Source organism: Zootoca vivipara, chromosome 8, assembly GCF_965207765.1.
Source record: "Zootoca vivipara chromosome 8, rZooViv2.hap1.1, whole genome shotgun sequence".
Lineage (NCBI taxonomy): Eukaryota > Metazoa > Chordata > Lepidosauria > Squamata > Lacertidae > Zootoca > Zootoca vivipara.
Genome location: NC_142591.1, coordinates 86983588 through 87006723, shown reverse-complemented (window position 1 = coordinate 87006723; position 23136 = coordinate 86983588). Strand labels below are relative to the sequence as shown.

The 23136-nt window shown below is 53.6% G+C and overlaps 1 protein-coding gene across 1 annotated transcript; it reads left to right on the top strand.

Annotated features, from left to right (window-relative positions):
* The first annotated feature begins 8564 nt into the window (after positions 1-8564).
* Positions 8565-15292, top strand: SCRT1 (scratch family transcriptional repressor 1). The gene is made up of 2 exons (XM_088675077.1): positions 8565-9283; positions 11101-15292. Exons 1-2 carry the CDS (start codon positions 9169-9171, stop codon positions 11922-11924), a joined length of 939 nt encoding a protein of 312 aa, XP_088531203.1. The 5' UTR covers positions 8565-9168; the 3' UTR covers positions 11925-15292.
* The last annotated feature ends 7844 nt before the right edge of the window (positions 15293-23136 follow it).

Sequence of the window (23136 nt, the reverse complement as noted above, 5' to 3'; positions counted from 1 at the left end):
GGCTTGTGATATACTAGAAGCTCTGGGGTCCCTGTCCTTATGCCTTTGTTCCCTCATTTATTTGGCTTTTCATTAGCCAGCCCATCCCTGAAGGCTCTGGGCAGAGAGTACCAATCAGAAAGATGAAATAAAATTTACCTAAATGTTTTAAAACCACCCCCAAAACTACCTATAAAAGCAGGCTTCCTCAACCGTGGCCCTCCAGATGTTTTGAGACTACAATTCCCACCGTCCCTGACCACTGGTCCTGCTAGCTAGGGATCATGGGAGTTGTAGGCCAAAAACAGTTCACAGTTGGATCCCTGAAGGCAGACTTAGTTACAAATACATGTGGATCTACCCCATATGGGGGAATAATTCCAGCGTTTATGCTAGCTGAAAGCTAGCGTAGCAGTCCTAGCTAAAAAGCTGGTCCAACGAAGAAGGAAGTCAAAGAGAGAGAGTGGCAGCATGCCTTGACCTTTTGTTACCTGGACAGGTAAGCTCATGCCGACCTGTAGTCACATGCAAGGAAGGATGCTCCAGCCCTGAAGGAAACAGGAAGTTTCGACTGGCTGGACCAACATCCTCTTGCATGTCCACTCTAGGAAAACAAGGAATGTTGTATTTGACTGCTCCCAGTGGATTACATCCCACGAGTGTGCATGGCACGAGGAAGTGGGCAGTGCAAAGTTTTCCTTCATCTCTCGTAACACTGGAACTCAAGGACATCTCATGAAGCTGAATGTCGGACGCTCCAGGACAGAAGCTCTGCACACAGCAGCACACAGTTAAACTATGGAACTCCCTGCCACAGGAGGCAGCCACCAATTTAGATGGCTTTAAAAGAGGATGGGACAAATTTATGGAGGAAATGAAAGTTTATGGTTAACAGGCATGATGGTCAGAGACAGCAATGCATGTGAATCCCAGTTTCTGGAAACCACAGAAGTAGAGAGTGTTGCTCTTGTGCCTGGATCCTGCTTATGGGTTTCCCATCTGATTGGGAATGGGATGCTGCACTAAATGTGCAGTTCATTCTTGCATTTTATTGTTAAAGTTGCTTTCAATATGCCTTTGTAATTTTATTATTGTATCACTTAAAGCTTGCTTATAAATTGCTTCTTGAATTGCTTCTTGCTTATAAATTGCTTCTAGAAGCGATACACAAAACTAACAAACCAATCTAATCCCTGGAAACCTTTGCCTTCGCCAACCTGGAGTCCTGCAGGTGTCCCAACTTGCCACACGGCAACACAGAGCAACTGGTTTTAGCCTATACCCAAATTGCTGACACGCACGTTTTCCTCCTGGCCTCTGGTGCCCTTCGGATTGTGGCTTGCTTCCACCAGGTGGCAGCAGGCAGGACTTCATTTGTCCACAATTCATCAGAACTCAGCCCCGGAACCTGTTCTGAATGTAAGCGCTCAGCTGTGAAAATGAGAGTACCCCTAAACATTTTTAAAGAAAAAAAAAGCACTGGGTGAACCCATCATGCAATGCCTCTGAGCGTGTACAGAGTTCCCCCTTCCCACTAGCTGGCAGGGACAGTCAGCGCCTACAGATTCAGTAAAAAGGCTCACAGGTCACCAGGCACCCAACTCCGAGGTAAACTAGAACTCCAGTGAGTCTTGCTGTGGAAGCGAATATTCATCTTGCAGGCGCAGCCCCTGTAAACCATAATGGGGGAGGTGAAGGACAATGTCTTTGGGGTGACCTGTCCCTGAAATTCCACCTGTGGCTTCCTGTTGGAGTGGGTCTCGAGATCCAGGACTGACCAGAGACATTTTTGCACCTGAGGCAAACCACGAATTGGTGCCCCTCCCCACCAGGGAAGAAGGGCGAGTGAAAATCTACATCAGGAACGGGGGGGGGGGATAAAGATCTACCTCAGGTGCCAGGGTGGGAGGAGACCAGCAGCCCCTCCCATTCACCAAGAGGCATCTGTAGAGGCAGCATTTGGGGTGGGGGGCTGCTGAGGAAGAGACAGATCTGGCCTTCAAGGAGCCCACCACAACGGCGACTGCCACCACAGCAGTGGCGGCAGCGGGTGAGGCATTCCTCGGAGGCCAGATCTGCTGCCGCTGTGGATCCTGCTGCCTGAGGCAGGTGAGCTGGCCCTGGCAAGATCAATGCCACAACAAAAGAGTCATCGCCATCCTACTCTGGCCTACCAGATTGTCAATATTCTCCCCACCTTTGTAATCTTCTCCACCCATGGATTTGCAAACATTGCGCAGTTTATTAAAAAGGAGGGGGGTGCTGAGCTCTATCCTGCTTTACAAAAACCTCATTAAAAACATGGGGTCATGAAGAGTCGGACACGACTAAACGACTAAACAACAACACAACAACATTAAAAACAACAACACACAGTTACACTGTGTGGCAATGAATTCCACAGGTTAACTGTCTTATGTATTAAAAGGGCTTTCTTCTATTCCACCTAAATATTAGGAAGAACTTCCTGACAGTAAGAGCTGTTCAGCAGTGGAATTTGCTACCAGGGAGTGTGGTGGAGTCTCCTTCTTTGGAGGTCTTTAAGCAGAGGCTTGACAGACATATGTCAAGAATGCTTTGATGGTGTTTCCTGCTCGGCAGGGGGTTGGACTGGATGGCCCTTGTGGTCTCTTCCAACTCTATGATTCTATGATTCTGTGGCTTAAAATGCTCTCAGGGAATTGTCTCCAACTGCTGCATCCTGGAAGGGCAAATATTTATTTCTCCATCCGCACCACCCACTCTCCTCTAAAGTGTTAATAGGGCTAAACTGTGTATTTGTTGCCTCAATGGGATTTGTAACAGTTTCTAATTTTAATGGATTGGTGCCCCTTTCTTGGCACAGTGCGTGCAATGACCTTTCCTAATGGACACAGATATGCTCCCGCTTTTTCGAACAACCAACCCACATCTCTTCATGCTTGTTCATTGGAACAGGGGACCTGAGCAAAGGTTTAATCAAGCTGCTTAACTCTGGGCCAATTGGGCCCACCATATTTAGACATTAAAGGCTGAACCCCTAACCAAACTTACTATCTACCGTAGTGAGCAGGCCCTGCTGAACTCAGGTGTCTTTTAAGCCAAATGGCTCTGTGCTCTGTTTCCAACATTAGATGAAAACTAGAAAGGATTCTGGGAGCAGAATTTCCTTTGATACAAACTAGCCTGACCTTTTGATCCAATCCAGTTGTTTCTGTTGCTGCTGCTGCTATTATTAAAATTAAAATTTCTCTCCTGTCTTCCCTTTCTTCCCAAGAAGACCAGAGATGGAAACAACCATGTAGGAAAAGAATACAATTAAGAATTAAATTTGGTGCTTTTTAATAACATTTAAAAACATATTTCTAAACACATTCAAAAAACTGTCACATACCCTCATGGCTAATATAATTTCAAGGTTGCCAAGAACAATGTTTTTTGACACACACACACCCTTTCCAATTCTAGGAGGTCAAGTCCATTATACTGGATTGTATCCCTCAAAATCATTAACTTGGTGATAATGTATCCTGCCTCATATGAGGAACAGTTGAGGGAGTTGGTTATGTTTAGCCTAGAGAAGAGAAGGAGAGCTGGTATGAAAGGCCACCTTCAAATATCTCAAGGGCTTTCGCAAGGAAGATGGAGCAAGCTGGAGGGTGGGACCCAAAGCTATTTATTCAAATGAGAAGAGAGGAAATTCCAGCTCAACATTAGGAAGAACTTTCTGATGGCAAGAGCTGTATGATGGTGAATGGGCTCCCTGGGAAGGTTGTGGCCTCTCCTTCCTTGGAGGTTTCTAAGCAGAGGTTGGGTGGCCATCTGTCAAGGATGCTTTAGCTGAGATTCCTGCACTGCAGGGGCTGGACTGGGTGAGCATTTGGGTGCCTTTCAACTCTACAATTCCATGATTCCATCTATGCACTAATATGCATGGCGCTTTACAGATCAGCCAGGCAGAATAGAAGTGGGGTCCGGAAAGCAGGTCTGGTGAGGATTTGGTTGAAAGACATAGGTATCTTTAGCCTGGAGAAGTGAGGATTAATCAAGAAATGTCTGCATGGCTGTCCTTAAAAAGATGAAGCATCAGGCTTGTTCCCTTTTTCTCTAGGGGACAGGAAATTAGAGAGAGGTAGATTTCAGCAAAGGGTGGCACTGTGGGTTAAACCACAGAGCCTAGGGCTTGCCGCGGCGGTTCGAATCCCCGTGACAGGCTGAGCTCCCGTTGTTCAGTCCCTGCTCCTGCCAACCTAGCAGTTCGAAAGCACACCAGTGCAAGTAGATAAATAGGTACCACTCCAGCGGGAAGGTAAACGGCGTTTCCATGCGCTGCTCTGGTTCGCCAGAAGCGGCTTAGTCATGCTGGCCACATGACCAGGAAGCTGTACGCCGGCTCCCTCAGCCAATAAAGCGAGATGAGCGCCGCAACCCCAGAGTCGGTCACGACTGGACCTAATGGACAGGGGTCCTTTTACCTTTACCTTTAGATTTCAGCAAAAGTCTGGGAGAAACTTCAGAGCTGTTTGACAGGGCAACAGACTTGCCTCAGGAGGGGTTGGACTCTTTGCTACAGCTACGGAAGCGGAGGCTGGGCTGTCATCCGTCAGCCCCTGCATTGAGCAGTGGGGTTGACAGAGGTACCTGCGGTGGATGTATCTCATGGAAAATGTGGCAAGAGGGGAATGGCTCTTCTTTTAGGCTCTGGCATGGCCTGAGAGACAATTCACTTCACATCCATGTTCAGCTGGCGGTTCCAGCTGCCTGGAATGCAAGCAGACCAAGTCATGATGTCACCCACATTTGTAATTACCTGCTTCAGAATATGAATTGGCTAAATTTAGCATTTCCAGCACCCACGTCTGAGTACATGGGGAAACTGCTGGCATTTTGCAACTAGTGCAGCGCACTAGAACCAAGCAGGCTGCAACAGAAGACACCTGTGGGGCTTGGGAGGTTCGCAGAAGCCTATTTTGTACACACACAGGTTTATTGATGCGCTTGCAGAAAACATTTTGCCCGGGTACAACTCCCTTCATCCCTTGTCAGTGGCCATGCTTGCTGGAGGTGATGGAAGTTGCAGTTCTTCGACATCTGGAGGGCCAAAGGTCCCCCACACGGAAGTGGAGTACAGCTCCACTCCAGGACCTCAACATGGAGACAGGCAGATGGGACCCAGGGGAGCTCAGGCCACACAAAGCTCATTTTGCACAAGCCCATGGAAATGAATGGGGCCTGCATGTTGTGCAGGGAACATTCCTGGTGGTGGCAGGCGTGAATGGGTCCCTTGCGTGGGTGGGGGGTGCGTGGGGAAGGAGGGGGAGGATGCGCGGTGCCTTTTCCCTCCTGGGGCTCCAAAATGTCCTCGTCCAGCCGTGCCCTGAACCTTGGGGCGCCGGGTGGGGGGCGAGGTTCCTCGGAGAACTGCCCAGGCAGGCAGGCGCCCCTCCTGGTCGCGGGGAGGCGGCGGAGCTGCGGCGGCGGCGGCGTGACCTTTGTCACCTGGGCTTCCCTCTGTTCTCTTTCCTGCAGAAGTAAACAAATCTACACAGGGCAAGACAATAGCGAACAGGCTTGTTCCTAGATATTTGTTAATTAGGGACATATGTCTCCTGAAGGAATCATTGTGCAAAAGGGGGACCTTCTGCTCGCCAGCCCCCTTCATTTGCATAAATCGAAGCCCATTGGCTTGGGGGCCGTGATGTCAGAGGGTGACTTGTAAACTTTGGGTGACTGGAGATTGTTAGCTTGGTTTGCAATTCCATCAGTCTGCCGGAGTAGAGAGGGAGGGCGGAAATTCAGAACAAAACCGGGGTCGGGCACGCGCTCCCGCGCGCGCCCTCGGAGCGCTCTCTTGATCTCGCTCTCTTGCGAAGGGCCTGAGGTTCACAGCGGTCTTGTTAATTAGGATGCAGGGAAGGAGAGCAGCAGGAATCAAAGGCAGGGCCACAGGGGAGCCGGGCAGAAACAAATGCAGCCCAGTGGTGCGTCTGGATGTCGGCGAGCAGCGGAGAAGACGCTTCTTGGGGCTGGGGAGGGAAGGAGCTTTCGAGAGGGGATTCCAGGCCTGGCTTGCTGTGAGGGGGTCGTGAAAGGGCCTTTGCAAGGGAGACGAGCTGACGCTGAGAGGGTTTGGCTGGGCCTTTGCTTTTACTGTTGATTGCTTTGCAATCCAGATATGCCCCCCCCATCCCTCTTCGTTTGCACAAAACAAACTCTCTCCTTACAGCTCTCCTTTGCACAGCATGAGACCTCTCTGGCATCAAATCCCACGCCAAAGGCCCTTCAAGGTGGAGGAGAAAGATGGACTAACTCAGGGAGCGAGCGAGGGAGCGGGGGCTTAGTGGAGAAAGTTCTGAACTAAGGATGTGGATGGCTTCACAGTGAAAGACAGTCCTGTCCTGGGAGGCCCCCGCCAGTCCAAGACCATCTCCAAGGAAGCTCAACAAGGCGCCTCGCTCTTCCCATTGATTCTCACGCAGGGAAAGGTCCCCGTGGATCGTGCACCCATCCCGCGCTTCCTTCTCCTGCCACGCTCGCGGGCCTTTGTGTGACACCGAGGAGGCATCGGGAGGTGGGACCAACGTTAGTGCCACCAAGAAAGGGTCTGGGCGCGTTCAGGGCTTCGGCTGTGGGGCGGGGAGAGCGGGGCGGGGCGGGGGAGGGCAACGAAAATAACACCGTCCTCTATTTTGCAGCTCAGGTCAATCACCAACTTTTTCTCCCTCGGCACCGAAGCGAGGTCGGTTCACACCCCATAGTGATTGAAACGCCTCTCCCGGGAGATCGGGTTCAGATGAACCTACATATACTCAAACCCCGCCCTGCTGTCCTCTCAACTTGGCTACAATGTGTTCAGACGTGCGGGTCGAAGGAAACTAACCGTAGGCGACTGGCACAGAGTCCTCCCCGCAACCCCAATACATTTATTGAACCCCGGTTTTCGCGTGGAAGCCAGAAGGGGACGGGTGCCAAACGGCTGGCCTTCAGTCGCCGAGACACTTGTTGCTTTCTTGATCTTGCAGGCTTCTCGCTACCTCGTTATTCTGGGATGCAGGCAAAGGACGGGAGGGGGGCGGTCTCCTCTCCCAGTTCTCCAGAATTCAGTACCTCAAGACTCTGCTCAGCCAGCATGTGACTCCGGCGTGCGAACTGGAAGCCCCTTCCACTAGACTCCCCTTCCACTAGACTCTCTATCAGAATATAGGCCCAATAATCTTGACAGTCCACCCACTTTTGCTGCCCCAGACCGAAGGAGCAGGACTTTATTTATTTATTTATTTATTGCGGGGAAGGCCTGGTGTCCAATCTCGGAACTCAGTCCTGTGACTCGGGAACAAGTCGCAATGCCGTGCCTTTGAGCATGTGCAAAGTGTCTTTCCTTCGCTCCCAGTGTTTACACATCTGGGGTTGGGAGAGGATCTCCTCCCTCAGCAAAACGAAAGGCAGGATTGCGCCTCATCGCCTCACCTTTTTGCAAAAGATGCCTCCCCCCCTCCCCACACGATTCGTGACACCTACGGCACTCAGCCCCCTTTCTTCAGACAAGAGATCCTTTCTCTCGCCAACCTCCTTCTAAAGGGGGAAACAAAAGGCCCAGCCTGCGTCCCCTTTCCCTCATTAAAAAGTGAGGGTGTCGCCCACAGGGCCCCACAGGTCTTCCTGACGCTCCCTCCAATAAATCACTGGCGGGGGGAGAAAACGACACCCCTCTTTCCCTCCTCATTAGGTCTTATAGAGCCGGGGGGGGGGTGGGCTCATGTTTCGCGGCCAAGCGAAGTTGCTTCTCTTGCAAGTTGCCAACGGGCTGCGAATGCTGGTTATCCCCCCCCCCCCTTCCGGGGCTGCGGCGAGCCTCCGACGTTGCCGCGGGAGCTGGATCTGCCTCCGCGCACTTTTCGCATCTAAACTTGCAAAGGAAAAAAACGATAAAGGGTCGAGGGTAGGAAAGGAAGAGAGGAACGAAGCAAAGAGCGAAGAGTGGGGGTGGGAGGGGGTTTACGAAAAGGCAGGGCAGGAGGCGACTCACAACAGCGTCACTAAATCATTCTGTCTCAGCCCTGTTCCCGGGAGAGATTTCTTCCCTTTTTTTTTTTTTGATGGATTAAATTAAGCGCTTCCATTTCCGTCCACCACCTGATCGCTGCATTATAAATCCGAACAGCTGATCCGCGAATCTTCAGAAATTCAGGGGCTTGCAACAAGAGGCTGCGGCAAGGAAGCCTGGGAGCTGTCCAGTGCTGAACAAGGAAACCCCCCCCCACCGCCCAACAAGCAAGCAAGCAAGCAAGCAAGCAAGCAAGCAAGCAAGCAAGCAAGCCAACAAGCGAGCCAGCGAGCGAGCCAAGCAAGCAATAACCGCCGCCGCCGCCGCCGCCCTCCCCACCGCCATCGCAGCCCCGGAGCGGAACAACAATACGAATTACAGCACACACGCAACCCAGGCAGAAGCTGCAGCGCTGGAGAGGACCGAGCCGCGGGGGGCGGACGGGCAGGAGAAGCCGAGCCGAGCAAGAGCCCAGCAGCCCGGGCTGGCGTGGCGGCGGTGAGTGCGCCTGGCGGCGGCGGCGGCAACGAAAGCAACACCGAAGAGCCCGGGCGAGCGAGCGAGCGAGCGAGGCGGGGAGCGCCGGCCCAGGAACCGAGCCGCGCGGCGCCGCTCCGGCAGGGAGCTGTCCAGGTGCTGAACTCGCCGGCCGCCTCTTATGAACCAGCGCGGCGTTGGTTGTAATCTCTCGAACTCATGGTGGGCTTTTGAGCCGCGCTGGAGCGCAAGCGAGAGGCCTGCACAGGCGCAGCCTCCCCGCGCACAAAAGCAGCCGCCGCCGCCGCCGCTGCGGGAACAAGGACTCGCGCGGCGCAACCGCCCAGGCTGGAGACCTCCGCGGCGGGCAGCGCTCCATTCAGGGGTTTGGAACGAGCAAGCAAAAAATACCACGAAGCCATAGCGCGCCGCGATTGCCATTCTTGAGTCGTTTCGGGGTTTGCTTTTTTATTATTATAAAAAAAATCTGATTTTTTCCCCCTCCCGCAAATTTTATTTTTGTACGTTTTTCGTTCTTTCTTTTTTGTTGTTGTTCTTTTTCTTCGGCTGTCTTCTTCCCCTTCCTGCCCCCCACCCCTGCGCCCCTCCTGCATCTCCTCCACCTCTCATTTGAACCCATCGGCTGAAGCTGCGGGGGCTTCGTCACATTCCGGGAGAGTTCAGAAACCATGCCAAGATCTTTCCTGGTTAAAAAGGTCAAACTTGACGATTTCTCCTCGGCGGATCTCGAGAACTCCTACGGCAGGTCGCGAACAGACTTCAGCTCCCGGATCCATGACAAGGGTAAGGACGGGGGCGGGTGGGCAGAGGACCCTAACACCGAACCCAGGGGTGGGGAGGGGGGGAGAAAGAGGAAAGGGGCCCCCACCGAGACAGGGATTAGGGGGACTCGAGGCTGTGGCGGTGCGGGGGGGGGAAGTCAGCGGTGCTTCAATCGTGCCAATGCGCAGCAGAAACTCTGGGCAGCAACAGCAGAAGCCACCCGGGGGCGGGGAGGTTGTCCCCCTGGTGAGCGCTCTCACGGCACCGGGGGAGGCAGAGCGCCAGGGCTCAAGCGAGTCCCGGTATGCGGCGCCTTTCCTGGAATGCTTTTGCAGCCTCGGCGGCCGCGGCAGCTGCAGCAGCAGCAGCGAAGGGCCATATTGAGCGGGTCTCGCGCCTCGCTCGGCGCTGTGTTGACTGACTCGGCACATTTCGATGCAATCCAAACCCTGCTAAAATTAGACCTTGCAGGGACGGAGGCGGGTGGGCGAGCCTTTTCCATGATGGGGCAAGGGCGCGCGGGCGGTGGGGGGCGGGTGGAGAGAGGGGAGGGGAGGGGAGGGGGAAAGAGGAGAGGAGCCCCATTGGATTGCAGTTTCTTGTGAGAGAGGCCCTTTTGTCTCGCGCTCAAGTTCAAGGGCAACCGAACCCCCTCTTCCCCCATACACATCCCAAGAGTCTTTCCCCGGGGAGGGCCCTTCAGCGGGACTCCGCATAATCTTCCCCGTGTATGTGTGGCTCCAAATGAGGGGATGTTTCTCTCCCTCCGGTTCGGCTTCCTGGTGACCCCCGCTTCCCCCTCCCCGCTTTTGTTCCGGGCAATCCGTCTGCAGCGTGTTGCATAATCGCCGGAATTCTGCTGAAGTGGTTCGAGAGAGAGGAAAGGGGGGAGGGGGAATTAGCCTCCCCCTCCGCAACCCCCCTCCCCGCGCGCCTTTCTCCTTTGGTCTCCTGCAGAGCGCTGACCTTGAGAGAGACGAGAGGATCGCGGGTGGGGAGGGGGGAGGGGAATGGAGATAAATAGGATGCCCCTCTCCTCCCCGCACATCTCTCTCCCCTCCCACCCCTCCTCAATTCCTGCCAGGCAGTTATCTGGCCCAGGCAGCCGCAGGTGAAAGGGCCGGGAAATGGCCCGGAATGATGGAGAGGAAGATGAGGGGAAGGAGGTTCATCAAGCGACGTGGAGATTAGCATGACAGAGGAGCCGCTTGGCCGGGGAGGGGGGAGCGAGGGGGAGAGGGAGGGGGCTCCTCCGGGCTCCAGCTTGTTGCATCTATTAACTAGAGAGCTCTCGAGCCGAGCTCCCGAGCCCATCAATTATGGACTCATCAGAGTCGCCGGGCCGGGCTCGCTCTGCTCCGGCCTGGGAGACTTGCTACTGAACCCACGCCGCTCTCTCTCTTCCCCCTCTCCCGGCCTTCATCCTGGCCCGCTCTTCCTCTTCCTCCTGTCTTCTGTACCCATCTTGTCCACTCCCCCCCCCAAAAAAATCCCATCTCTCTTTCTCCATGCGTGTCCTTTCCAATTCTCCCCACGCCCCCCTCCTTTTTCCTCGCAACTCATCCCCTACACTCAACACTTCAAAACCTCACCTGCCCCCCTCCCTCGCCCCCAATTCATTCCTTCTCCCCGCTAATTTCTATCCTGCTCCCCACCTCTCCCTCCGTCCCCCTTGGAAAACCACCTCTCTCCCGTTCCCCTCGATTCGCGCCTTTCCCCCTGGAAACCCCCCACACGGCCCCCTCCCTCCCAACTCATTTCCCTCCCCCCTCCTTCCTCTCCTGCTCCGTCCCCTTCTCCCCCACCCCCCCTGTGACCACCTTCCCCCCCCTCCTCAGGAGGCTACATCAGCGAGTACATCTCCCCGTCGTCGGTGTACGAGGGCGAGAGCGACAGCGGGCTCAAGGTCCCTTCGCCGACGGGCGTCATCTACCCGGGCAGCCACGGCGACTACGGCGCGCCCGACTCTGACCCGCCGGACAGCCCTCACTCGGAGTTGGCCGGCGGCTACATCAACGGCGACGCGGCGGTGAGCGAGGGCTATGCCGTCGACGCCTTCTTCATCACCGACGGCCGCTCGCGCCGCAAGGCGGCGGTGGTGGGCGGCGGCGGGGCGGCAGGCTCCCGGCTGGGCCAGGCTCCGCAGCAGTCCGGCCCGCAGGGCGGCCCTCCTCTTGCTCCGCAGCAGCAGCAGCAGCAACAGCGGCACACGTGCAGCGAGTGCGGCAAGACGTACGCCACGTCGTCCAACCTGAGCCGCCACAAGCAGACGCACCGCAGCCTGGACAGCAAGATGGCCAAGAAGTGTCCCACGTGCGGGAAGGTGTACGTGTCCATGCCGGCCATGGCGATGCACCTCCTGACGCACGACCTCAAGCACAAGTGCGACGTGTGCGGCAAGGCCTTCAGCCGGCCCTGGCTGCTGCAGGGCCACATGCGCTCGCACACGGGCGAGAAGCCCTTCGGCTGCGCCCACTGCGGCAAGGCCTTCGCCGACCGCTCCAACCTGCGCGCCCACATGCAGACTCACTCCGCCTTCAAGCACTTCAAGTGCAAACGCTGCAACAAGACCTTCGCCCTCAAGTCCTACCTGAACAAGCACTACGAGTCCGCCTGCTTCAAGGGCGCCGTCCCGCCCCCGCTCAGCCCCCTCGACGCCTGAACCCAGCCCGCCCCCTCTCCCGCCCCCCCCGCCCCAGGGAGGGGAGAGGCCATGCTGAGCCGGGGCCCCTCCTCCCGCGCCCTTTCCCTCCCTCCCTCCCTGTCTCCTCCTCCTCCGGGCTTTCCAAAAGGGTCAACTTCGCCTTGCGAAACCGCGAAGCAAGATTCGCGAAAACCCCGCAGCCAAGGGCCGCGCAAGGGTCCGCCTGGAAAGGTAAAACAAACAAACAACAACAAGCCAAGCGCACCCCCGCCATCTCCACACTCCTGCTCTTCCCGCAAAGTATAATAAGCCTAATAAGCATAATAACAATAATGATTATGAATTATTCGTTAATGAATTACGTCAGGCGAACGATTCTCTTTTTACGATTTCATTTGCGAGACGGTTTTTCTCTCTCTTCCTCTTCCTTTTCCCCCCTTTTCTTTTCCAAAAAGTGTCAATTTCTATTTTCCTAAGTGTTTGCTTTGCTATATATTTATTTGACGGGTCTTTTTAAAAGTTATTTATTTGAAAGAAAAGAAAATGCAGAAGTATATATTTAACTTGGAAACTTTCTTATTTATTTATTTATGCGTTTATTTATGCGTTTATTTATGCGTTTGTTTATTTATGCATTTATTTATTCGAGGGGGGAGCGCCTCCTCCCTTAAGACTTTTACGTTTGCACTTTTTCGAATTTTCGGTTGTTGAGACGCCAACTTTTGCACCACTGTTGACTTCCAATCTGTTCGTTTGTTGCCAAGACTACTTTACTATGCCAAAGTCTACGTCACTTTTTGAAGGGGGAGGGAACGAGGAAACAAACACGAGGAAAAAGGACTGGCCTTTTTTTCCTTTCCTTCTTGCTTTCTTTCTTTTTGCTGAGGGTGGGTGGGGCAGGGGGGGCGGGTTGGGGTGTTGTTGCCATCCTTTCTAACACAGGATTTTTTGCATGCAAGAACAAAAAAATGTATTTAAAAATCTATGCCAATTTGATGATGCTTTTTTAAATTATTATTATTATGGATTTTCATTTGTAAAACAATTTTACGTCACTTTTTTCTTTGCCAAACTTTTAGATAATAATAATAATAGTCTATTTGAGGGCAATATTCTCCTACTGAACTAATAGAAGCAATAATTAACGTAATGCATGTTATTTTTAAGACAATAGTATTACTGAGGAATCAGGTACATTTTAATCCAATATTCTTAATAGCAACGGATATCAGGGACTTTGCCAATGTAGTAAGATAGAGTTAATACGGCGAATCTTCCTTCTCTTCTCTTCTAATGAATGCACACTGCCTGCCTTCTTCGACTTACTTCCGAGTAGCTTAGTCACCTCTCTAGGCTTGTAGCGCTTGCCTTGCCAGGAGACCTACGAGCAATTAACCCCCCCTCCCTCCCTTTTTTCTAGCGAACCTCCGAGGACCGTCCACGGTGGCTTTTCAGTCCCTTTCTGCACCTCCCGACCCGCTTCCAGGCGCCGGGTTTCTGGAAGGCCTGCGGGGAGGGGTCGAGGGTGCAGTTACGCCTGGTGTACCTACACCTGTCCGGGGGAGGGTGCCTTCACGCCCACCCTAAGAACCCCGGACCCTCCATCCAGTGCCAGCCCCAATGTACGGTATATACCTGCCTTCAACAGGTGTGTCCTTTGACGGGGTGGCATCTGGCGCTCACACCTGTGGGATGGCGCGCCTCAGAGCCCCCCTCCCCCTTCCTGCACACCGAGGCCCGGGCTCCATCCCACCCCCCTTAGACGTCATTCATCCAGGGAGGAGGGGGGGAGAGATGTCCCCCCCTTCCTGTCCCATCCACGCCATCGCCTCCTCGCTCCTGGCAGCGGGTTGGGTTAGATGACCCTCGAGGGTCCCTTCCCTCTGTACTGTTCTCCGATTCTTAGGGAAACCAACCAAGCCACGTAGACGGCCCTCCTCCTTTACCTATAAGGCACCTTCCTCCCCCTTTTAGGTCTTTCCATTTTATGAATAACTTAAGAGAAATAAACAGCACAAAAGAATTAAAAAAAAACAACCTTAATAGAATTCAGGTAGAAGGAAACTTGTATTAGCTAGGACCTCCTGTTTTTGTACTTAAGATAATTAATAATGCTACTAGAACGATGACTTCTGACGCTAAGACTGCTAACTACTGCTCCCTCCGCTAATACCGATTTCAAAAGGGGAACGACTATGACGACTGTATATTGCAAGGAGCTTTGTAAATACCGTTTGGAAATTTACATGAATTTTTACAAGCTGTAAAGAATTCTAAGCCTGTTTGTGGAGAGAGAGAGAGACAAAGAGAAACTTTTCCCTAGGAGAAAAGACATAATAATACTAAATGCAGACAAATAATAATGACGAGAATAATGATGATTTTGAGCCAGTATTTGAATGATGTACCAGTAAAGCACAATTAGCACAACGGTGTCCTGGAGCACTTCACGATAATAATATTATTAATAATAATAATAAAAAAGAGAGAAGAAAATCTTGCAATAGATCCTTTGTATGTCCTCGATTTCTTTCTGCCTTTCTCCAAACTGTGGTCAAGGCGCGCGCGGAAGGAGGCCGGTCCTTTGGAAGTAATGTGCGCCCCGCGTGGCTGATTTCACACGAACCCGGGTCCTCAGACCCTTTGATCTCTCCCCCGCTCCCCTTTCGAAGACGAGAGCTGTTGTCTGTCTGGACTGGGAAGGAAAGTGCAGGCGGAAGGCTCGGAGCCTCTGCCCGCAGGCGCTTGCTTAGTGGAGAAGCGGATGCTCTCTGCACATGCTCGGGGAACCTTCTTCTTCTTTGTCACCCCACGCGCTCCCTAGCCACGCCTATGGAAGAGCGCCCTGCTTTGTATTCAAAAGCCCCAGGTTCAATCACCAGCAATACCGGTATATCCAGGCAGGCCTTGGGAAGACTGGTCGGTGCCAATAAGACAGGAGCAGCCCTTCGACAGTGGAGCGGAACTCCCTCGGCGGGTGGAGGACTCTCCTGCCGAGGAGGCTTTTAAGCAAAGGTTGGATGGCTATCTGTCTTGGATGCTTTGGTTGAGATTCTTGCCTTGCAGGGGGTTGGACTAGATGACCCTCGGGGGTCCTTTCTTCAGTTCTAAGGTTCTGTACTACTGAGATAGATGAGCCAACGGTCTGGCTCAGTATACCAACTGCAGCTTCCTTCCCATGTTCTTTTGAACACAAGTTTCGGAGGGGAGGGAGAGGGAGAGGGAGAGGGAGAGAGAGAGAGAGAGAGAGAGACCCCACTGCGAATCCATAGCTGCCAAGTTTTACCTTTTCTCACGAGGAAGCCTATTCAGCATAAGGGAATTTCCCTTAAAAAAAGGGATAATTTGGCAGCTATGCTGCGAATCCCCCCAGCCCCACGGTCAAGTCCCACAGCCTCATGTAGTAGGATGTAAGTTTTCCTGAGCAGCTGATCCAGGAGGAGGAGGAGGGCGGGCTGTGCGTTCTCGCCTGTTGCTCCTTTGTCGCCCCCCCCCCAATATAGGGGGTCTTCACCCCCTCCCTGCTAATTGCAACAGCTCCCGGCAGCCGAGCTCAGCCAGGGCTTCCCGGGCGTCCGAAGGGGCATCTGAGCCGCTTCTCCGGTTTGCATGCGGATCACGTCGTGGCTCCCTCCCCCCCCTCCTCTGATTAAAGGCACCGGGCAGGAGGGACAAAGGGAGGGCCCGCCGCCTTTCATCCTAGTTAACCCGGAGCACAGAAGCAATTTCCCCCAAGACGGGGCGGGGAGGGGAGAGGCAGGCCAGGCCCGAAGCAGCAGCAGCAGCGCTCTCCTCGCTCTCTCCCCCCCCCAACTCCAGCCCTCTGGAGGAAACACGCCAGTCGGCAGCTGGGCGGGGGAGGGGGAGCGCTCAGGCTGGCCCGCAACCCCTTGGCTGCCGGGGGAGGGGGCTGCGAGGGGTCGCCTCTGCCCCTGACATCCCTTTCCCGCACCCCAAGTATCCGGGAAAACTGTTGGAGGGATTCTTCACCAAGCAAAGGCTGCCTCTCCAGAATACTAGCAATGGTCGAGGTTCATTTCCCATCTGCCAATGACTTCTGCTTGTTCTCCTTTCCATTAATGGACCCTTGACTCTTCAGCCCTTTCCAGACAGGGAGACCCTCCCTTTCCCCTCCACATGAGCAGAGAGTCAAGGAGCTTTCATGTGATCTGGTTTCCACGTGTTCTGAATTCCCTGTCCTGAGGCAATAGCCATGAGTCATCCACAGTTAAGGAGAACTAGGCCCCTTCCTTCCTCCCTGAACATACAGAGCAAATGTTTGGAGGGAGAGAGCCCTGAGGGAGGGAGGGATCCAGCCCACAAGCTTCTGCATGATCTGGAACCCTCTAGGTCAGGCCAAAGGTCCACTTTCTCCAGCATTCTGTTCTGACAGTCAGGGCCGGCTCTAGGGGTAGGCTGGGTGGCGCGGGGCACCGGGTCGGTAGGGGGCACTGCACGGCGAAGCCACGCGGGAACCACACTGTGCCCGCCCACCAGCCGTGGGAAGAAACGGGGCGGGGGCGCCGGAGCGATCCGCGCACCACGGCGCCAGGGCGCCCGACCTGCTTAAGACGGCCCTGCTGACAGTGACCAACCAGCGGTTTCTTCTGGGAAGCTCACAAGCAGGACATGAGCACAAGAGCTCTCACTGAAGGTGTGATAGTTTCTGGGCCCAAGCCAAAGTGCTGGCTGCTTTTGACCTATAAATCCTTAAATGGCTCAGGACCGCAATACCTGAAGGACTGCCTCTCCCACTAGGATCCAGCCCAGACCCTGCCCTCACCATCTGAGGCCCTTCTTCATGTGCCTTCTGCACGAGAGGTCCAGTGGGTGGTAACACAAGGTCGGGACTTTTCTGTGGTGGCTCCCCTGTTTGTGGAATAACCCCCCCAGGGAGGCTTGCCTGGCACCTTCATTACGTATCTTTAGGCACCAGGAGAAAATGTTTCTTTCTAACCAGGCCCTAGTCTGATTAACATTCTATGGCCTTTAAAAAGTGTTAGTGGGAGGGAGGAGTTATTTGTTTGTTTTTGTTTTATTTCATATTTTGAGTTCTCATTCTGTATTTCGATGTTGCAAACCACTCTGTGATCTTCGGATGAAGGGTGGTATGCAAATATAATAATCACTAACGGAAAAAAACCAAATGGTTCAGGGTCCTTAACAGAAGAAGGGATTCTGAAAAACTCCAAAGGGACCTCTCAAAACGGAATGAATGGAAAGTACTGTAAAATGGCAAATGCAATTCAGTGTGAACAAGTTTAAAGTGATGCATGTCAGGCTGGCAAAAGCATCTAAATTTCACCTACTGTATATGCTCATGGGGTATGAACTGGCAGTGACAGACCAAGAAAGAGACCTTGGGGTCGTAGAGGACAGCTCTGTGAAGATGTGCAGCAGCTGTGGAAAAGGCAAATTCCATGCTAGGGACGGAATTGAACTGCCAGTATCACAATAATGTTATATACAAGTCTGTGGTGTGACTGTATTTGGAAGACTGTACAATTCTGGTCACTTCCCTCCAGAAAGGCTATTGTAAAGTTAGAAAAGGGTAAGCAAAATTATCAAGATGGAGCAATTCCTTTATGAGGAAAGGACTTTGGGACTTTTGACAAGAAAGAGGTGATGTGGTTGAAGTTTTTAAAATAATGGATGTTTCCCCCCACCCTCTGAAGCAGAGGGGCCAGCTAGGCATCCACATGGGGACTGTGGTCCCTTCACCCCCTGCCTGGTGTTGCTATAAAAGAGCCCTGCAATAGGTTCTGACTTGAAAGGGACCCACCTCCAGCGCTGCCTGAAAACCAGAGAGTCCACCCTTTTACCTGCATTCCACTACATTAGAGAACTTCTCCGGGGATCCTGTTCCCCTCCTCCGGGCAAGCAAGCTGAAAGGTCCCACAGGAACACAGAAAGAAGCAGCCCTCTCCTTGGTCAGACCACAGGTCCATCTAGCTCATTACTGCCAACACTAATCCTGGCAGCAGCTCTCCAGGATTTCAGGCAGGGAATCTCTCCCAGCCCTCCCTGGAGATGCCATGGGAGATGGAACACAGGACCTTCTGCAGGCCAAGCAGGAGCTCTGCCACTGAGGTTGAGCCCTTTTTGGTCACCTCTGCACAACTACAGTACAGTGGAACCTTGGTTTACGAATGTAATCCATTCCACGGAGGTGTTTGTAAATGGAGGCTTTCGCTCCCCGAGGGCACGCTTTTGCACGTGCGCGAAGCGCCGATAGTGCTTCTGCACACGCATGCACGAGCTGCGCAGAAGCGATCTGTGCATCCGACGCTGCGGAACCCGGATGTAAACACTTCCGGGTCCGCGACATTCGTAAACAGAGGCGTTCATAAACAGAGGTAGTTGTAAGCCGAGGTTCCACTGTAGCAGAGTTTGTGTGAGAATGTTGTGGATGGTAGGAGAGGATATATTGATTATCCTTCCTCACTCACGCTAGTGAGTCAGTAGCAGAATACATTCCACAGTATATTAAAGGAAGGTAGTTGGTAGATTCGTTTGAATCTCTTTACTTAAGCAATCCAATATGGCCCATCCAGATTGGGTTTGTTCCTGGTCGATATCCTTTGTTCCCTCTTAAAAAGAATAAAGAACACAGCAGTTTTCTCTTAGAAATAATGATAAAAAGTTTACTTACATTAAGTTCACAATGTCATTGCACTCCAAAAAGGATGACGGCCCCAAAGTTAATACAGTGGTACCTGGGGTTACAAATGCTTCAGGTGACAAATGCTTCAGGTTACAGATTCTGGTAACCCAGAATTAGTACCTCAGGTTAAGAACTTTGCTTCAGTATGAGAACAGAAATTGTGCTCCGGCGGCGTGGCGGCAGCAGGAGGCTCTATTAGCTAAAGTGGTGCTTCAAGTTAAGAACAGTTTCAGGTTAAGAACGGACCTCCGGAACGAATTGAGTTCTTAACCAGAGGTACCACTGTATACCAAGGAGGCAATCTTGACTTCCTGTGCTTGGGCTACATTAGTTCCTTCCTCACCAGAGGAAATGCCAGTCAAAGTGTATGTCCCTGAAGGCTAAACCTTGGGGGTGTGATCCATGAGAGGCAGTCAAGTACAACATTCCTTGTAATGCTAGAGAAGACATGCAAGGGAATGTTTGGTCCAGCCAGTCGAAACTTCCTGTTTCCTCCTGGCTGGAGCATCCTTCCTTTTGCATGTGATAGAAGGCAGACGTGACCTAAACTATCCAGGTAACGAAAGGACGAGTCACGCAGCACACCTCCCTCTTTTTGACTTCCTTCTTCGTTTGACCAGCTTTTAGCTAGGACTGCTTTCCTAGCTCTCAGCTAGCAGAAGCACTGGGATTATTCCCTCATATGGTCCACATGTACATATTTGTAACTAAGTCTGTCTTCAGGAATCCAACTGTGAACTGAAGTGAGTAAACTTTTTTATTGACTTTGAATAAGATTGTGGCGTCTTTATTCTTTTAAGAGGGATTCAAAGGGAACTTACCAGGAACCTACAATTCAATCTGAGACAGACTGAATGGTATAATAGTGAGAGGCTCACACGAGCCTGCAACCAGCTATCTGCTGTGCATGTAAAAAAGGGGAATACAACTCTGCTAAGTAGAAGAACTTGCTAGCACAAGTTTGGAAGGATATTAATAAACAATATATCTTCTCCTGCCTCCCTGAACATTTGCACAAAACCAAATTCCTCGGGGAAGGGTTGTAGCCCCATGAGAGGGCATCTCCTTGGTAAGCAGAAGGTCCCTCATGCAACCCCTAGGGCATCTCCAAGAACGGCTGGGAGAGACCCCAGCGCTGGGACTCTGTGGAGAGTTGCTGCCCATCAGTCTACCAGTGTTTCTCAAACTTGGGTGCCCCAGCTGTTCTTGCCTACAACTCCCATCATCCCCAAGCACTGGTCCTGCTAGCTAGGGATGATGGGAGTTGTAGGCCTACAACAGCTGGGGACCCAACTAGATGGACCAGTAGTAGCCTGGCTCACTACAATGCAGCTGGCTAATGTCATATGTTCCTGCCTGGTTTCACTCTGTTGGAGCTGCTGCAATGTGTGTTGGGGCAAAAGTGAGAGGTGTGTGTGTGTGTTTGTGGTACAACCTGAGTGACAGTGGAAATTTTCAGGAGGGAGAATCAAAGGGAAATTTTCAGGAGGGAGAATCTGTGTTGGAGAAGGGAGCTGTTAGGTTTGTGGCGAGGCCTGGGGTGGCAGGAGAGGGGGTGGTATATTTTCACTTGGAGACCCAGGAAGGGGGTTTTATCCTAGAGGATGCGAAGAAAACTGAAATGCCCACCTAGTTTAGGGTACACACACATTACTCCTTTAAAGCACATTTGCCTCCTCAAAGAATTCTGGGCAGTGAAGTTCATTCAGGGCTGGTGGGAGTCATAACTGGGAGGGGTAAACAGCAGTGCCCAGAATTCTTTGAGGGAAACAATGGGCTTCGAATGGGCTTTAAATATGTAGTGCACACAAAGTCTCAGTTTAGTTTCCCTGTCCAAACAGCGGCAGCCACCGGCTGTGGTTTTCTTCCTTCTGTCCACAGACGTGGTATAGCTGTGTTTGAACTGTTGCATGGAAATGGGCAGGCATACAAGGTTCCCCCTCTTTTCTTCTAGGTATGGAACTGGCATCATCAGGGTTCCCCCAGGGGAGGAGGCCTGGCTGGTTAAGAAGCCCTGAGAGGAGCTTGCTTCCCCCAAACCAGGGCCCTCCAGAAGTTTCGGACTACAATTCCCATCAGCCCCAAGAGGCACGGCCACATGATGCCGGGGCTGACAGGAAGGGCAGTTCAAGACACCTGAAGAGCTCCAGGTGAGAGGAAGGCTGCTCTTCCAGGGGAAGTGGAAGCTCAGTGTGTGGATTCACCTGCAGAGGTCTCAAAGGGGATGGGCAGAGAGCTGCCCTGACCGTCTTCAAATGCTTAAGAGACGTAAATGTTCAAAACATTAGCTGAAGACGCAAGAAAACATGAATTGTAGAATCACAGAGTTGGAAGGTACCCCAGGGATCATCAAGTCCAACCTCTTGCGATGCAGGAATCACAGCTCAAGAATCCCTGACTGGGAAGAAGCCAGCCAAATGCAAATCCTCCAGCACTGTGAAGTGTGCAAAACCAAAGCAGGCTCCCGCTTCACAAGCAACGTTTGGAGAAAAGATTGGCAGAGCTGCGGGCAGCATGGATTAGAAAACAGAGAGAGAGAGAGAGAGAGAGAGAGAGAGAGAGAGAGAGAGAGAGAGAGAGAGAGGGAGGTTGCCTGGTACTGCTTTGCACCCTGCATCGCAGGACTTCTTCACGTGAGAGTCTTGCTCTCAAAGCCTGCGAATGAGGAGGAGCTATACGTGTGCGAGGGGAGAGAGAACAAGTTGTGCAAGGGGAGAGAGAGGAAGCGCCTTCCTGCCACCTAATGCTCTGGCACCGGATCAAAGGCGAAGTGCACTGCGGGGCTTGTTCTTTCTGAACGGGCTGCATCCCTAGACCCCCAAGTCGGGCCCACAGACGCGCCGATGGCAAAGACCTGAGCCGCGCATTCATTCCCTGGTTCTCTTTGCTGCCTGCCTGCCTGCCTCCCCCCTGGAGGCTTTCCCTCTCTGCCGAGCGCGTGCCTTGCCTGCACTCGGGCTGCAGCGTTGGCAGCAGCAAAGGCGCGTCTCCGCAACGGCGCAGCGTCCGCACATCCCCGCGCCGTCCAGGCAAGAAGCTGATGGTTGCAGTTCTTCGGCGCAAGGTTTTTTTTTTGGGGGGGTGGGGGTGCGGTGAGAGGGGATTACCTTGGCTCTGGTTCCCCAAGTGGAAGATGGCGACGGGCCAGCTGGGAAAAGGGGGTCCCCAACCTCCCCCCTTCCAACCAGAAGAAGGGGCTGCAGGACGCGCAAGGCGGAGGCCGGGGGCAGAGGAGTCTTCCGCGCGCGACCCCCTCCCCTCCCCAGCCGGCCTCCAGCTTTGCTGAGTCACACTCCGGGTTGCAGAGGGGTCATCTTAGGCCAGCCCGCAAAAATTGGGGGTGGGAGGGGAGTGGGGGAGGTCGCCCTGGGACTGGGCGGGAGAGGATCAGGGAAGTGGCCAATCAGCGAAGAGGGATTCCCTCCCTCCCTCCCCCTCCCCGTTGGAAGGTTGCCTGCCCAGCACTGCAGGGCAGCCACTTCTGGGGTGCAGCACGGCGAGACTGCGCGCAAGACCCGGCGCGGAGGATCCCAGCTGCACGGAAGGGACGGAGAGGAGAGTAGGAACCCGGGCAAGTTGCGGGGGTGGGCTATGCGCGCCTGTCACGTGCTCAGCGGTTCCCCGCAAAGACTACGTCCCCCAGCATGCTTTGCGGCTCTGAAGAAGGCCGGCGGCTTCCTGAGTCATCTGCGCCCGAGTCGCGTGGTTGCGCGGATCCTCCCTTGCAAAGCGCGCAGACGCAGGGAGGACTCAGGACGGCGCTCTAGCGCAGGGATTTTTATTTTGCCGAGGTGGGGGAGAAGATCCGGTAGGAGGCGCTGTTCTGTCCCACCGAGCGATGCCCCATGAATTGGGCCGGGGGCGCTGAGCGCGGCTCCCCACTTCTCCCGCCGAGCGCGCCCTGCGCAAAGCTGAACGCCCTTCCTCCGCAGCCTCAGATCCATGTCCATGGGGCGCTTTACGGACACGGAGGAACATAAGGGGGCAGAGATTAGTGATTGACAAGGTCCTCTGCCCCGAAGACCTTACAAAAAGCCGAGAAGCGGGGGGAGCCCACTGCCCTCAGAGGCCTCTTTGATGCTGATTGCATCTGCCTCGGGGCTGAGCCCTGGGATGGGAAAGAGGTTCCGGGGCCCGACGCCGGCGTGCCAAGGAGAGCGCATCAATCCAGCCCCGCCACCTCCCGGCCAGACAAGTTCGCGAGTCTCCTCTCTCGCTCTCTCCCTGCAATGGAGGGGGTTGGCGCGGGGAGAGGAGGGACTCCGGACGGAGCGCTATTTCAGCACTTTCTCCTGCAATCGATTTAACAAACCCTGAAGCACATCCTGTTCTCTCGGCAGCCTCTCGCTCCCGGCCTCTCCCCCCTCTCCTCCTCCGCTATTTCCCTCCAATGCATCCAGCTGCATCCCGCTCGCGCCTTCCCTGGACACCCCCCCGCCCCCCGTACACTCCAGCCCTTCAATGAGGTGCACGTGGAGGGGGGGGTGTTGCAAGGCGGCTGAGGTTCTCTTGCAAGGGGGGCGACGAGAGGTCAAAGAGTCCGCCGCCCCCGGGCCACTGCAAGGC

What these genes read in the sequence shown, in the direction of transcription:
- SCRT1 (XM_088675077.1), top strand. Translation starts at nt 9,169, where the DNA reads ATGCCAAGATCTTTCCTGGTTAAAAAGGTCAAACTTGACGATTTCTCC. An exon ending in CTCCCGGATCCATGACAAGG is followed by an intron (nt 9,284 to 11,100) that starts GTAAGGACGGGG and finishes CCCCCTCCTCAG; the next exon opens with GAGGCTACATCAGCGAGTAC.